Source organism: Tyto alba, unplaced genomic scaffold, assembly GCF_018691265.1.
Source record: "Tyto alba isolate M040663 unplaced genomic scaffold, T.alba_DEE_v4.0 Super-Scaffold_1, whole genome shotgun sequence".
Taxonomy (NCBI): Eukaryota; Metazoa; Chordata; class Aves; order Strigiformes; family Tytonidae; genus Tyto; species Tyto alba.
The window spans coordinates 36,293,599-36,310,406 of NW_024881261.1; the positions used below are offsets into that span (position 1 = coordinate 36,293,599).

Sequence of the window (16,808 nt, forward strand, 5' to 3'; positions counted from 1 at the left end):
ATGCATACTGCTGGAACTACTGCATTAAAATTCTGGTTTTGTTAGTGACTTACAATTGCACTACTCAGTGCTTAAATATGTCAATTTTAAAAAAAAAATATATTTGGGAGTAGGAGGCAGGAACGCACTACTGACACCCTTGGAGGTTATAGCCAAGAGTTAAAACACACCTATGGAAATGCTGACATTCAGGTATTTGTGATATAACTACCGCAGTCAATGTTTTTCTCTGAAAGAGGACTAAAAAGTGAATGGTCAAAACTTTCAAGGAAGTACGACTAGATGACTACCTACGAAACAGACCCATAAATGTGACTGAACAGAGGAAGACCCATTCAATGTGCCAACTCAAGAACATTTCTCTGTTGCCTTGATTTACTGATTCTGCTCTTGGAATCAGTGTACGCTGGCTGGCACTTCCTCGTATTAAACTTGTCTGGGTTGGAAACAGCTGGTAAGGAGTAAGTGAGGAATGGGGAAAACCGAAGGGGAAAGGTTTGATCTAACAGTGAAAACAATAAACATTTTTTTAGAATACTTCAGCTTCTCCTCTTGAAATAAAACCACCACAAACTACTATGTTCATACATTATCAATATCAGTATTTTAAGTTTAAAGAAAATTAATGGCTATAAATCACACCCTACCTTATCAGAGAACCAGATCAGCCTGGACTCTTCGTAATACCTGAACATTCCATATTTGGGATCTAGCAACTCCCTCATGATGAGCAAAAAAAATTCTTTGCGAACACCTCCAGCATCAACAGCTTCTTCCCCTACAAAAATAACCTGAAACACACAATTCAGTTTAGCACCGAATTAAGAACAGAAACAAGATTCGTCCAAACCAACTCTCAGTTACTTGCACGTCAGCGAAAGACACTTTGAGCAATGTGTACTGACAGTACCTTGAGTGGCTTCTTGTAGTCTACATTCTTTGTTTTCCTTAGGACTTCCACAGCATCTCCTACAATGTTATCTCTCCGTACCATTAATATCAGGCATGGGTTGACAGATTCAAATACTGGCAGAAAGAGAGAAGACAAATTCTGCCTGTGAGCCTGATCAACAGCCATCTGGAAAAAATCCAAAAGTGAAAGTGTCAGTAGGTAACTAAGATTCCTGTCAACATTAAATGACCATCAGTCTTGTCTTAAAAATTGCCGAAGATATGAATGGGAATAGCTACCTGCAAGAGCTACTGAACTTGCCCAAATTTTCTTCATATTCCTTGTATCTCAGGAAATATTTTTCCTTTACCCATTAGACTCATCTATGCTAATGTTCAGGGAAGTCTTAAAAGACAGTTTTTGACATTCATGTCAAAATACTTTGGTTAACAAAAGGAAGCAAAAAAATACTGCACTTCATCTAATGAAGAGTAAGCTGTTTAATATAACACAGACTTGAAAACATCCATTAAAAAGTAATTCCCAGAATGAAAAATCAATTTTTTCATCTATTTCATTTGTATTGTATTTTTTCTATTACAACTGTTGAAAACAAAATACTGTTGCAAATGTTCTGAATATGGCATAGAACTCTTGAAAGTTTGTGTGTTTTAATACTATTTAATATTGTTAATAGAAACATTCAATGTGAACATTTCCCTGATTTCAACAAATGTTTGAATTGACTCTATATATACATTTTTTAAAGGCGTAGGAAACCATGTTTATTATGAACTACAAAAGCAAGCTAGTATTTTTCTACATGAGCCCGTTACTGAAGCATGAGTGATCTCTTCCATTTAATTTCAGACTCAGAGCAATAACTAGAACACAACAGAACACAAATATAGCTGACCACATCACACCAGTTTCAATTCTATTTCAATAAAATGTGAAGTGAGGTGTGCACTAGACATTCACACAGTGCCAACACGTTGCCTCTCAAACTATGAATCTGAACAGCAGCATTAGCTCCTCATTCCCATCGAAGTAAGAAATGAAAAGTAACTGTAGCTGGCTGCTGCCTCTGACAAGAGAGATTGACTTCCAGCTCTGGGCTCTACCCATACATTGTTTCAAGTCTGCTCACATGGAAGGTGGAGTTGTTTTTTGGTTGAGGGTGGTGGTCGGGTGGGCTTTTTGTTTGGTTGGGGTTTTTTTTTTTGTACACCTGCACTATGGGTTGTTGTCAACACCTCAAAAAAGCCATCTCGTTAACGGAAGGAAAAGAAGTTCCTTAGAAATTTATTTAATCATTAAATAATCACATACCTTCAGATTAAAACTAGATCCCTCGTTCTTATGGAGAGAAGATTACGGAATTAAAAAAAAAAAACCACACACCGCAAAAAACCCACAACACAACAACAGCAACCCCCACAAGACCCCCAAATAAAGAGATTTCATATCATTCAAAACTGAGACTCTTACCTGCATCTGTATGACCGCATCTGTTTGTAGGAGAGTTGTCTTTGCCTGGGCATCAAATACAAATGGGTATGTGCAAATTGTAACGGGAATATCTGTTAACTAGAATGAAAAGAACCATGTCAAACCTCTGCTTATTTAAAAGCCACAGCCATGGTTAAAGAAGCCACTGCAATAGTACTCATTTATTAAATCTATCTTACTGGAAAGAAGAAGAAAAAAAAAAAAAATCTTTACTCATCATCAATGCAAGACCAAAGCATCTTAGTAAAATCGAGTAGATTTTCAATTGTCTAGTACTTCAGAAAACAAAACCACCAAACCCACACTAAAACACCAAAACACACACAAACACCACTCTCACTTAGTACATTTTATTTTCAGAACTTTTATTACAGCTAATCGATATCGAAGCAGTTCTCGTTTTCAAATGCTGCTCTGAATTTGCAATACAGAGAACTATATTCTTGCCACACAAAACTTTTCAGATTACAGCCATGCTAACTTAAAGCTTTACTCCCAATAGAACACATCAGACAATCCCTGACATTCATAATTCTGATTTCCTTACATTCTGCAAAAGGAATCAGATTGCAACCAATCTTACCTCAGTTAATCCATGGTTGACATCCTATGACAGCATTTGCACAAAGGTAGCAATAATTAAGATGAAAAAGCAGCATTAGTGTCTGCATTAATTATTCATCTTTGATGTAGAATTAAAAATATTTATTTACAGCTTCCCTCCCCCAAGAGAACGTTTACTGAGAAATAAATATCAATCAAACATTCTAATTGATCTACCAAATACAACCATGCCTTTCAACAGCCTATATATCAGTCTTTAGAAGACCATTAAAGTATCACATTTTCTTGGAGGCAAAAAAATTAAGCATTTAAAATGTTTACTCCCATACACTAATAAATGACATTTGCTTTTACTTGTGCATTTTCATTCTCAAATGACTGTAGCATGTCAAATTAAATGCAAAACGTTTTTAATGAGTAAAAATTTAAAAATACAAAAGAACCCCACCACTTTATCATAAAGTTTCAAGAATCATTTGGGTCTATGATGAGATACGATAGAAGAGAAACAAGTGACTCTTGAAATTTAAGACAGACCAATGCATATGGCTGGGACCGTGGGGAGACTTCCACAACCAGTTAGGTCAACTTTGCTAAGAAACTAGGTTCCCCATCTGGTACTGTCACCCTCCTTATCCTCCACTGAAAGCTAAGCTCATTTCCACCTAGCTAGCAGAAAACAGAAAAAGAATAAAAGGTCATGACAAACTAATAGATTTTAAATTTGACTATATATATGAGACTCAGAAGTCAAATACGTAGACATCCATGGCCCACAGGAAGTGATGGTCAGAATACTTTGCTTTTTAACTCTACCCCCAATTCCTACAGGAACACTAAGATGTGAGTGTCCCATTTGTCACAGGTAGATTTATGTAATTTTGTACTCCTACAGTTTCTACCGTTATTTATTCCTAACTCAAATGGATTTCTCAACTCCTTTATGCTGTATCTCAAGAACACCTCTTCAAATCAGTTGTTCTTTATTTAGTACCTTTAGTTTTCCCTCATTCATTTTTCTGTTGTTGAAAGAATAAGCTTTTTCTTCCAAGTTTCTCTCTGAGAATGCTGTGAATACTTCTGAGACTTTTTTTTTGTTTTCTATAGCTTTCCCCTCCATGTTTTAATTATGGAACCGAGCAGTTTTGCCTCAAGTTATGGCAATAAAAATTAACTAGCAAAAGAAATTTTTAAACATTACTACTAATTCCATAGGCAAGTAGGGTTTCTTATCATTTTAAAATCAAGAACACAGGAAACCAGTGGATACGAAGGCAGGAAAAGGCCATCAAAACCATTTATGAAGGAGATCTGACTAAAGCCAGCGAATTTCTCTCCGTCCTATAATAAATCAGAGTAACTTCTCTGAACTTGAAAGTGCATAAATGCACCACAAAATAACAATGATTTAAGGGAAATTCATTATCTAATATTTTCTCATTAAGCTACTGCTCAATCTCCCAATTTATTGAGCAAATGGAGTTTAAGACCTTAATTACAAAACAGTTTTCCAGCTTTCATTTTTCCATATTCAGTATTTTCTTCTTCAATTATGACATATGCAATTTGGGGTTGTTTATATCCATTTAAAGCATAGTAGCAAAGGTCACCATCTTTTAAATTCCACCACTTTTGTACCCTTCACTGGCATACCCTTCCCTGTTCCAAATATACAACCTGTCTCTAATTTCAAGGCCCTGCAATGCTTATCCCTAGTTTTTCATCTCATTTAGTATATCACCCCTCTTAGCTACCAACACCAGCTGACATCACACACTGGTTATTTTTTCAGACAAGCTTAGCTGAAACAAATGTCTGTCAGGACTGCCAACACTGACTCATTATTTCTTTATGCTCATCAATCTCCCTGCTGTTTTTATTTTACATTGCAATTTCAATTCTTTGGTAAACAGCATCACTTGCTTTGTATTCATAAAATACAGCAAAAGGAGGTCTCCCACGTTCAGGGCTTTCCAGGTACTGTTGCAAAAAAAATTAGATTTAGGAGGCTAGAGTAAGCATATTAACTTAGGCTTTCAAAGAATATGGAGTAAGTCAAAGAACTGTGTAGCAAATCCTATTCAACTCACTAATTCTCTGCACAGTCATTAATTTACTCCCACTTACCACTCTCCTATTTACAGATGCAGGAGTTAATTATCTTAGCTCTTGTTTCTATACTCAAAGTAATATTAGTTATTATGTCTATGTTAGTTATCTGTCCCCTGTAACTCCCTGTAATGCTTCTAGACTTAGTTTTCCAAGACAGTTGCAGCTTTCTCATTGACTGAACCTATCTTGTATAGCAATTCAGGTTCTTCTGGGTGTTTTCTTATTATGAATTATCACTTTCCCTAACGTTTTAGACATGGCAAGTCTCATATGACAGCATTCTAAACCACTTTAACTGATAGATTAAAATGTTGAACAGCTGGTCCTAAGAATGATACCTTACAAGCAGCACACCTATTTAACAATTCTTCCTTAGCTAGTACCTGACATAAGATCAGTGTTCAGCATTAGTGATGTGTGAAGATTATTTTTATGAAAAGTGCGCATGTTTAGAGAATCTACAGGCTTCTCTGAAGGGAAAAAAAACAAAACAAAACACGGGGGGAAAAAAGCCCACCAAAAAAAAAAATAAAAACCAACACAGCTTACCATTCCAAATACCTGATGCTGGACCCAGTTGACATAGTCATTTCTGATATCTATCAAATCTTGTATCTCATGAATGTAAAATCTGTCATACTGTATAACTTGTCCTCTTTCATTTACCTGAAGAAGTAAAATTTATTTTTTTATTAGCATTTTGTATAACAGCTTTCAAAAAGATGTTTTCCATGGTTTTCAAGCATTTGATACATCAGTCAGACAACTACCTACTAAAAAAATTCTAGAAAAACAACAGTGCCTACAAGAATGCAAAAAATCATTTTAAAGGCATGGATACATTGATTATTCAGAACCACATCGAAGATGCAAAGAAATATAAGATTAACAGAGCATACAGGATCGCACAATACAGTGCTACCATTCTGAAACATCATACGATCTCACAGGAACAGTGATGAATATACATATTCATGTATGCAATGGAGCAAATGCTTGTTCCTGTATTTGCACAAGCTTAAGAACTATGATTCAAGAACTCTATTCTTAATTACAGTACAAATATTATCTCTATTACCCATGATCAGAGGAACAGTTTCTATTTAAAAACATTAAGCTTAGAAAAGGAGAGACACGTGGAAAAATAACTTTATATAAAGGTTTGTCTCTACAGTATAATTTCAATCTAGAAACATCCACACTTTTCTAACACACTTCTTCCAAGGACTGTTAAGCACCATTAACTGCCAAAACAGAAAGATCTCCTATTCTGTCTTTATAACCAGATAATCTAAGCTTACTTTTCTAAAATATCTCCCTACCATCCTCCCACCACCAAGTCACCAGATACTGAATCAGTAAAATATCCCAGATATGTTGCCCCATTTTTTCCTCTCACTTTAATCCACACCAGCTAATTATTAAGACAGTACCAGTATAATTAGTTGAGCAGCAGGGTAGGTACAATTTTAACTATTTCTACAATGTAGCTACATATTAGTCAAAGTTGTGTTTCAAAAAAAAAAAAAACACAACATAGAATTTAGGAGAGCCACATTACAATTCTATAATTACCCATGAGGCTTTAAGATTTTAAGAGCAATTCCAGCTGTTAAGTTTTACAGCTACTGCAAGCCTGAGCAGAGACAGAAATCCTAAAGGCAGCAAAATAATAATTTATTATATACCAACAGCTTTCCGTATGATAATCTATAATGGACATCTTGCACTTCTAACAAAAGATAGTTACTTCAGAGTCTTACTCTCAGCCTTAATTTGATGCTCTTCATAAAGAATAAAAGCTGAGCAAACCATAGTACTCAAATTCCAACTTCTGAAGCAGAAATCTCTTCCATTCCTTCTGACAGCCTGGGGAGGAGAGCTGTTATGTACAGCACACAAAGGTCCAACTTAGACACCCGTGCCCGTTTTGCTAGATAGTACTAATACAGTACTTGACCAGCACCTGAAGGAATGCCTAAAATACTCTTTTAGCATATAAACAGAAAATGCCATAGGACCAGAATAAACTCCAGAGGGAAAAAAATAGGGGGTGGGAGGGGAAACCTCAGCAGCAATTAGATAATACACCATGATGTTTACAGTCTGGTTATTCCAAATGATTTAGGCTCTTCCTGTTCAAAGTTCATAAATACATTAGTTTTAATGAATTAAGTTACAACACTAACAAACCGAATAAACAAATCGTAAAATAACTGTCTTGGTAGAACTGTGCAGATCTTTCTTGTTCAAAATAGAGCTTGCTCTTATCTTCCATTCGTGATCTTATTTGCTATCATTTTGAGTTTAGGAGGCAATTCTTTCCAACACACCCTTACAGATGCAACTGACTGGGTCAGTGGTCCCAAGAAAATAGTTAATTCCATCACCATGTTAGATCGGAATACAGAATTCCAACGGTTTATAAGACCAGATGGAACAACTACAGATGTATCTGCAGATGCAAGTCTGCGTATTTAAAACTCTTTAGTAACGTAACTTCTTTTAACTACACAGCACACAGATGCTGACAAAAACAAACAGAAAAGTAATTGGTTAAAATTGTTGTAAACATACTCTATGCAATATTTCCAGAACTCTGAAAGCTGTGTGTAGAAAATTGGTAAGTATTCTTCTTTCAGAGGCTGGAATGCCAATCTTGCACAGCTTCAAAAGGTGGACTACAACATCCTTGTAGAGTTCCACTATCTTGAGGAACAGCGGAGGTTCGAGTACGGACCACCAATTTTCTGTCAACAAATGGTAAACACATGAGCTTAGTACTTGCCACTACAACATTACGTTATGCTATCCTTTTAACTAAAAAAAAACCATGTTTTGCTAGAAAGCATACCTGTCAGTTACCGAAAACTCTCTCAAAAAACAGTTTAACACAGTGAGAGTGGTGCAGACTCTCAAACAGCAAACTCCTCTTTGTAGAGCAAAACCTCAGTTCAAATGCTCTATTGTTACACACCAACTCTTTAAGTCTGTTCCATCCAGAATACATGACAGTATCACAAAGTAACATTTGACATAAAAACAGATGGTTCAAACCCTGAAACCTTGACTAAGGAGACAGTCCTGAAAGCAACTGAAAGTGATAGAAAAGGATCTACAGTTCAAAAATTATCAGTTTGCTTTTCTTTACTCTCATCAAAAACTACTGAAAAACGTAAGAGATGGGTTACAAGGCAAAAAACAATGGAGGAAGAAGGAAGTACCCTCTCAAAAAGATACCAATTACAAAGAAAATATTCTGGAACCTCAATTCCTTAAACCGAATTTCAGGTGACAGGAGTCACAACAAGAACATGTAAGGAATTAGAGTTAAAAAAAAAAATAAAGCTATTCTCATCTACTGTTTGAAGATGACATCTTAGGATCAGTGAGAAAACATGAGCTGCTCAGAAGCAACAAAACAGGTGCTCCAGTCAAAACAAAGACAATTTAACATCTGCTCTGCAACACTGCTGTAAATTGCTTAGAGCTTGTTAGCTGACTGACCATATAATTTTCACTTTAAAGTGTGAAGACACCTATCAAATACACTGAACTACACGGTTTAATTCCTCCCAAATGGAATCAATCCCAAAATTACAGTATCAGATGAATTCATGAGTGGCCAATTAACTCACCCAAAAGCAAGAGAGTAGGTGTTCTCTTACACATCAAGCAATGTTAACCCTTAACTTTCTCCTTGGGGAATTCTACTGAATTGTAAATATACAGCAGGTGTTGCTGAGATCATGTCTTCACTGACGGAATTTCTATACATTTTCATCTGGAGATCCTTAGTTTTAACAGTAAAGAGTTCAGTTTCTTACCAAGAACTTTCAGAGGAGCTTTTTCTAGGTTGAGAATAGCTGTTCCAAAAGGAATAGCTAAGGTTGTGAAATTGTTCGCATCACTCATCAGTGGGCATTCCGGTAGCGTGAGATACAGCCTCAAAGCTTCCACATCTGGTAAGGAGCTGGTCAATTTGGGAATAAGGTTCTTTTCCAAACTAGCTGCCACCTACAGCACATCATAAAATTCCGTTTATTTTAATGCAATTGTGAATTTAAACAAATGCTCACCTAGATAAAAAAATAATCTAGAAAATAATCATCAAGAGTTTAAATTGGGCTATTGTATATTTAGAAAAAAGACAGTATGCTAGATATTAAAGTAAAATATGCTTATGTGCTACCTAATTGTCCCAACACAATACAGTTTTACATATTTGCAGTTGGTAGATTACTGAGTAAAGGAAGTTATTAAAAGGGTCAGAGCAAGCATAACAATAGTATTTCTGGGTAAGTATAATGCAGAAAGATAATCCCCAACATAAGGAAAATATGCAGCACAAACCTGTTGTGATATATGAGTGTGGTCAGGCTGTATAAGTTTGTGAAATAGTAGTCTAGCAGCATTCATATCAACCCCTGAGAATCTAGTGCTGGTTTTGTAATGATCATCATTGCTGCAGAAAGAAAAAAAAAAATATATATATATACAAAAAGACTGAATCCTGTATTCTCAGGAACTCAAGAATTTTTTCCACCTGGAGTTTTTAGCCGTACTAATGAATTAGACTTGAGGGATCACAGTATCAGACTTACATTTCTTATATGACCTTTGAAGCAACTGAAAAAAATTCTTCTCTAACTGCAATCATGTAAAAACACTAGGACCTAAACCAGCCTGTGCAATATATCCCCCTTGAACTATACACAACCTGTGGCCGAGAAGTAGAGAGTTCTGCTGGCTTGCACAGTAGCAGCCAGGCAGCACACACTTCTAAAAACTGGCAGGAGACATGCTGTATTTTGGCCAGCTGACAAACCATATGGCAGTAAAGGAGCTGGAAGTTTAAACTGCGGGTATCAGAGTAACAGTAAGATAAGAAATATTGGGAAGGTGTTACAGCTGAAAGAAGAGACACTAGGAAGGTAGCCACCACTAATTCTGTTCATAGGAATAGTTGCTTATAAGCCTGACCACTTACCTCAAAGCCAAAAAGCTCCCATTCAGGCACCCGGCTGAGGAGAATGTTCCATCAATTTCACTGAAATTGTTCATTTGAAATAAGTTACACTTATTAAGTTTTCTTTTTACAAATTAGTATTTGCATTTTTAAGTAAGTATTTAATACCTAACAAATTACATTGTACAAAGGATGGAACTCTGACTTTAACATGACTAAAAACACTAGATAAAACCTCCATTCAAGACTCAATGCTTAAGACAGCTCAAATGAAAGGAAGTCTTGCAATTTATTTTTAATTTCTTTGCATCCCCCTTTATTAAAGTAGAAGCAATAATCTGAGCTGTTCTCATACTCCTTTACACGTACTGTTATTTTGCAATGTGTAACCAGATACTTATTTTAATCTTGTGTAGTCATCTGAAATGCGACAGTGATGACACAGACTAGAGGACTTCAACTTGACAAGCATGACAATGAAAGCACAGTAAAAGCTCTGCACGTAATAAAATCAGTAATTAAAAATAGCTTTGCTATGTATATATAAAACCCCATTAATGCCCAATTCATAAGTAAAAGTATGAAAGACAACTTCTTTCCACAACACTTACTTAGCTATCTCTACAGGAAGTCTTCCAGATGGGAAAGTCAGCAATCTTTGAATAAATGTTTCATTCACAGTCCAGATCTGCTTCAAAAAGTCAGGATACCTAAAATCATCTGGTGGCACCATGTTCTAAATTTTAAAGAAAGTGTAAAGAATCAGGCACACAAAATGGATTTCCAGAAAAAAAAATCAACCCTGTGATGGAGCTCTTTATCTCTTCACTGACTGACAAATTGCCTACCCAAACTATTACTGTGAAATAAGCCCAAAGATAAATTTACTGTATTCTAGCAGTTCCACATTCACTATGAAAGCAGAGCACACACTGAAAACATCTACATTAGTGTGTTAATTCACACCACAGCTTACTTAATGGGAAACTGCCTAAACATACAGTACTTTTCCATATGCTGAAAACTAAACAAGCTTTAGGCAAAAGTAGCAAGCATCTCTTCCCCCTACTGCCAGGGTGTGAGCACACAGAAAAGAAGCTGTTCAATTTTTTTAGACAGCTGCTCTCCCACCCCACTTCCATCAGACTTCTCTAAGCATGAATCATGTTTCTCTGAACATTTACTGCATCGTCAGATGAGCTGCATTTTGATGTGTTGCTCATACCAAATAAATTCCAATAAGATTTCCAATAGTAAAGAAGAGCAGAACCAAGACCATCGTTTTAAGTAGGAGCATTGGCTCAAAAAGAGATGGCAAATAGCATCAAAAAGAAGGTTAAACTAGTAAAAGGAAACATATTTCTCCTGAGGGTGCGGTCTGACAGTATAACTGACTCAGTATAATGATGAGTAGCTGTTGTCAAAAATCAGTACTTCTGATCCCACCATGTAGTAATCAGGATGAGAAACCCTCTTGCCATTTCCTTTATCTCCAGCCAAACTGTCATTTAAACCCACAATGAAACAGGGTACTGAGCTGACCAAAAACTAACTTGAAAAAACAAACAGATTTTGGCTGAGACCCCTTAACTGGCAAGGACACCCAAGTCCCAGGAGCATAGTACTCACATAGCGCTGAAAGAACTCAATACAAATCACCAAACTGAAGTGTACTAAAAGGGATACTTCTGCAGCATCAAAGTTCATCTATTGATAATACTTTCTGTACAGAACAAGCCACAAGAACTGCATTCATACAGTCTCCAGTTCACCTCAATTAGTCAGAATCTACTTCAGTAATTATGAAAATTGCACGAGAAAGTTTTAAGAAACGGGTTTTAAAAGAGAAGTTTTGAGCCTATATTATCAGTTATCTTTCCAGTCTGCACCTGCTAAACAAGCTTCTGGCAAATACAGCAATAGTTACCAGAAGTCAATCAGAATTAAGTAGGAAAAAACAAAAACAAAACACAACAAAAACAAAACTAGAAAAATTGTTGATTCTGTACAACCAGAACAGGCTGTGGGAGAGCAAAGGGTTGCTGCAAGCCTGACCTGTACTCAATTTTCTTGACAACAAACATGTTTCCCACTAAAACCTGTTTTCCTTAGTGTTCAAATTAGTTTTCACCCCACATACTCGACTCCTGATGCTTCATTAATGCCTAATCTGCTGGGCTATATCGGAAACAAGTCCCACATATCTTCATCTTGTTTTTCTCTTCCAACTCATGCTCTAATAGCATTTCCTTTCCATCGTACTCCCACATGGCCATTTTTACTGTAAAGTCCTTCTGGACTCTTTTCCATAATAGAATTTAAACAGATCAATTCTTGTCCTTTTAAACTTAAATTTTCAGACTATCATAAAACTAGCACATAACTAACTATGTCACCACCTATAATTTTTAGCAAAAATATCCATTTGTTTCCTGATCACTGTGGTATGCTAAAATGGCTACAGAGCAGAAAACAGCAAAGCTGCAGTCAGGAGTTACTGAGGAGGACTGGGCAGGGGTAAAGAGCTCAAATATTCAATCACCTTTTCCTTTATAAAAGGAAAAGAAGTGCATCAGTCAGGAAAAAGCTTATGACAAAAAGCCTCAAGAGCGTACTGACAGCTAACACTCAGTAACTGGATCCAAGTCCTCCAGTTGGTAAATTGACTTAGTGTCTTGTGTTTCCACATTGCTCTAAAAAGCTTTACAATGTAGTCATGCACCTTCAATATGAAAATCTTTTTAAATGCATCAGAAAACTAAAATTTAACTTTGACAGACTTCAGAACTGAAGCATATTTAATTTGTTACCTGAGGATAAAAGTAGTGTGCAAAACTTTGGTCCCCACCAGAGAAAATTCTCTTTACACAGTAACACTCCTCACTGTCTGCAATAGGAAAAAAAACAGGCGACTGAAAATGGGAATTTGAGAAATTACTAAAACACTGCAATCAGAAGAAAAAGATTCCTTTGTTAAGTAACCTTGTTGAGGCAGATCTTTGCAATACAATAGTCAAGACTACCTTTAACTGATGTAAACAGTAAGAGCTTTAAGCTTTAGCTCTAGTGCTAATCAAGGACCTAACGCAACAGCACAAGTAAGCATGTATTTCCTATAGCAGAAATGGTCTTTAGGGAGTAGAGCACAGAGAAAACAAGCTGTTCGGAAGAAAGTGATTACACCCCATATTTAGTTTAAATCTCAAGATTTGTAAGACACTATAAGGGAACAGGAATCCAAGAAGTAAATATGCCAGATGTTGCTTACCTGTGGTTATCGGGCACTGAGCACTATAAGGAAGCCAGTTTCCTTTTACTGTGAAGGGACTTTTCCTATTACTGGTTGTTCCTGTACCTAATTGCCCATTACCTCCGAGTCCAAAAGAATAAATTCTTCCAGATGAAGGAACAAACGCAGTAGTGTGCTGCCTAGGGCAAACAAAATTCAGTAACAAAAACCTAAGCATTGTGCAGTCCAGCCTAAGAGTTGCGTTAAACAGTATGCGAAAGGTCCTGTAGTATCAAACACTCCACTCCTCCATCAGCAATTGCACTGGCCATACTCCATTTACACTCCAATAAGCAGGATTTCATTTTCATGGAAAAGTTCCGAGAACAGAGATGCCAAGTTCTGCCTTGAATCCCTGCTTAGCCACAGTCTGACCTTTAGAGCATATCTCTAGGCATTCAGAAACTTGAAGCTTCTACCAGGTTGGCTGCATCTCTTTTCCCCTCCCATCCTTCTAATTCTAGACACTCTCTCTCCTATCATAAACATGGGAAGAACCAGCATTGAATATATGTAAACTATTAAAAGGTCCACTCAATGTCAACCAAATTGTGAGAAAGACAGGTTTACATTTACATATTCTTTAACCCAAATAACAAAGTGTGCCCATTACTTATTATGTTGTCTCTCTCATTTTGTCTTCTTAGAATGCAATTCTTTGGACAAAAGCATTTTCATGTGTGCTGGGAATTCTTCCAATTTCTTGGGTGCTATTATAATGTATACAATAAAAGCCCATTAGAACCTGAAGTGCCATACAATATTACGGGTATTTCACAAAACAAGCTATGTTTCCAAATTTTACACTTATTCTCACTGATGCTCACGTACCTCCCCAAATACACTTGTTCTTTAATAGAAAATGATGAAGCAACAGCAATAAACAACATCTTAACACTGAAAATTCAGACTTTCCGTATAGAAAAATCGGATCCTCTCAAATAGTTTTAACTTCCTCTAGTTCTTCTATTGAATGATCCCAGTAAGGCCTCTAAATATCTTCTGTCAGAAACTACCCTGTCTTCCTTAACCACAAAGAACATGAGAAAAGCCATATTACAATACATATGAAGTTTTATACAAAACAAGTTATGAGTAAGATTCATAGTGCTACCACAGAACAGACCTTACCTGCCACAAGTGATCTGCGTGACAACACTTCCCATAAGTTCGAAAACTTTTCTTGGGTTTATCTCATGGCTGGTGGAATTATGACCCAACTGACCATAGCCTCCAGCTCCAAATGTAAAAACCCCACCTTCCTAAACAAATAAATTATTTGCATTAAAATGACAGTATATCTCAGAAAAAGAAACTTAACATAAGGGTTCAATACATTTCCTTGTCTGATCATTTTGGAGCTGTGGGGAAAAGAGACAAAATATACATGTACAAGAAGGCCCCGAGACACAGAAGGGTCACAAGTTAATTGCAGTTATGAAAACATTGCACAGCTATCAAGTATTACCTTATTAGTGTTAAATCGCATTCGTGTAATTCCCGTATTATTATACAATAGTCCTGCCATTAACTTGGGTCATTAATAGATCCTAGTCCTCGTTTTTCCTCTTTTCCAGCTTTGTTGATGAACTACAACCATATATAAATTCACACTACTAAAAAAGTTTACTTTGGCTTTTAAATTCTGATTATAAATTTTAGAGCAATTACCAAATAGGAAGCTGCCCTCCTCAGGTAGATAATGCAGAGTATGACTGAAACAGTCAGCTTCAATATTTGAAAGTGTAAGAAACCAGAAAATTTCAACATTGTCGTAAGGCAAGTAATTTTTTGTGTTTTTGATTAATTTATTAAAGAAATTAACCAAAAACTTTAATGAAAGAATGTTAAATCAGAAACGTTTTGAGAAGTTATATAACTTACCTTACAACAACTTTGAAACTTTCCATTTTCAAATGCTTTGAAATTGTAAAGCTGTTTCTTTCAATTCTACTCTGCATCAGACTGGACCTCTGCTGGTAATCATCATTAAAATGGCAGCGTCCGCTGAGAAAAACCAACAGCCTCATTCACTGAATCAGGATAACAAACAGTGACACGTTTTTCTGAATTTCAGAAAGACTTAGAAGAATGCTCACACATAAACACACTACTGTCTACAAAAGATACAAATCAAGGCCACTTCTGCAAGGTCTATCATGCAAGAGAAAATGGAGCTATACAGAATGGATGACACATAATTTGTAGAAAAGTTTACAGTAAATTCAGCTTCTTAATCGAGTCCATCAGCTTTAAAGCAAATCTTAAGTTAACTTCTGTACATTAAAAAGGGAAAAACATTCAGGATGCAACTTACAGATTGCTCTTTTCTTTATTTCCCTAACCTCACAGAATACATCAATATCAATTTCAAGATTACAAAGATGCCACATTTTTTTCAGTCAAAACAAAAGAATGTTTTAAGACAAAAAGCAAATTGTCTGTGAACAGTCTTTTCCCTTCACTGTAGAAAATTAAGCATGTATAAACAACAAAAGTATGACCACATTTAGGCAGATCACATTCTTCAAAACAACTTTTAACTTGTTGCAGTGTAAAAATTCAAACACACACATTAAAAAAAACCATTTTCCAAAGTAAATAAACACATTTTTTTTCTTCATAAATAAAACATTAAAAATAGTTGCTTTCAAAATTCTAATGCCTTCTAGAACAATATTTTGAATTCAACAGAATCAGACAGAAAATGGGTATTTAGTCACTTGCTCAAATCTTGATCAGCCAGAATTGTTTTCTACTGCTATCAGTAGTAAGCTCAAAATATGTTTATAAATGGATACATTTTATTGAGAGTGATGAACATCAGGAAACATCAAAATGTTAATACATACTGATTTATACCTAAATGTTGAAGTCTAATCCAAGTATCAAAACACAGAAAGAAAAGTACAGGAGTCAATCATTTAAAAGCAGACATGTATGTATTGTTTTACCCAGCACAAAAATCAAGGTACTTATCATCACTTGATGCTTCAAGTACTCTGTTCATCACTAAAACGAGTGTAAGAAAGAGCACTATTATAATACATTCTATGTTGCTCCTAAAAGTTTTCAAATAAGTTTAAAAATAAGACTCCAAATGATGCAATTAGCCAACAGTTGTGTATAAGGCAATTTGACACATTTCAGCTCTCTAATCAGTTCCTACATCTCTGCACAAACATGCCACAATGACACAGGATATGTGCTTTTTTTCCAAATCAGCCTTGAAATAAATGATCAACACTTCATAGAACCTCACACCACAATACTCACTAGTGGATTATGTAAATCTTCAATTTCTTCTATTGGTTTGCCAATAGGATGTAAATAACCGCTGCGCAACAGCAGCTGGAGAGAGGAGTGAGAATATGTGAGAGAAACAGCCCTGCAGCCCCCAAGGTCAGTGAAGAAGGAGGGGGAGGAGGTGCTCCAGGCGCCGGAGCAGAGATTCCCCTGCAGCCCGTGGT

The 16,808-nt window shown here is 36.1% G+C and overlaps 1 protein-coding gene across 4 annotated transcripts in view; it reads right to left on the minus strand.

Moving 5' to 3' along the window:
- Nucleotides 1-16,808, minus strand: part of HERC4 (HECT and RLD domain containing E3 ubiquitin protein ligase 4) — a 36,328-nt gene that overhangs the window by 7,210 nt on the left and 12,310 nt on the right. For 3 of the 4 annotated variants that reach the window (XM_042789563.1, XM_032994607.2, XM_032994608.2), the window contains exons 8-20: nucleotides 14,470-14,600; nucleotides 13,318-13,478; nucleotides 12,860-12,936; nucleotides 10,661-10,785; nucleotides 10,071-10,130; nucleotides 9,434-9,545; nucleotides 8,908-9,097; nucleotides 7,658-7,830; nucleotides 5,630-5,746; nucleotides 2,988-3,011; nucleotides 2,384-2,482; nucleotides 911-1,078; nucleotides 648-791 (exon numbers count right to left, since the gene is read on the minus strand). In XM_042789563.1, coding sequence (XP_042645497.1) covers nucleotides 648-791; nucleotides 911-1,078; nucleotides 2,384-2,482; nucleotides 2,988-3,011; nucleotides 5,630-5,746; nucleotides 7,658-7,830; nucleotides 8,908-9,097; nucleotides 9,434-9,545; nucleotides 10,071-10,130; nucleotides 10,661-10,785; nucleotides 12,860-12,936; nucleotides 13,318-13,478; nucleotides 14,470-14,600 — 1,581 coding nt within the window. The remainder of the gene's footprint in view (nucleotides 1-647; nucleotides 792-910; nucleotides 1,079-2,383; nucleotides 2,483-2,987; nucleotides 3,012-5,629; nucleotides 5,747-7,657; nucleotides 7,831-8,907; nucleotides 9,098-9,433; nucleotides 9,546-10,070; nucleotides 10,131-10,660; nucleotides 10,786-12,859; nucleotides 12,937-13,317; nucleotides 13,479-14,469; nucleotides 14,601-16,808) is intronic. The other variant, XM_032994609.2, reaches the window with a different exon arrangement.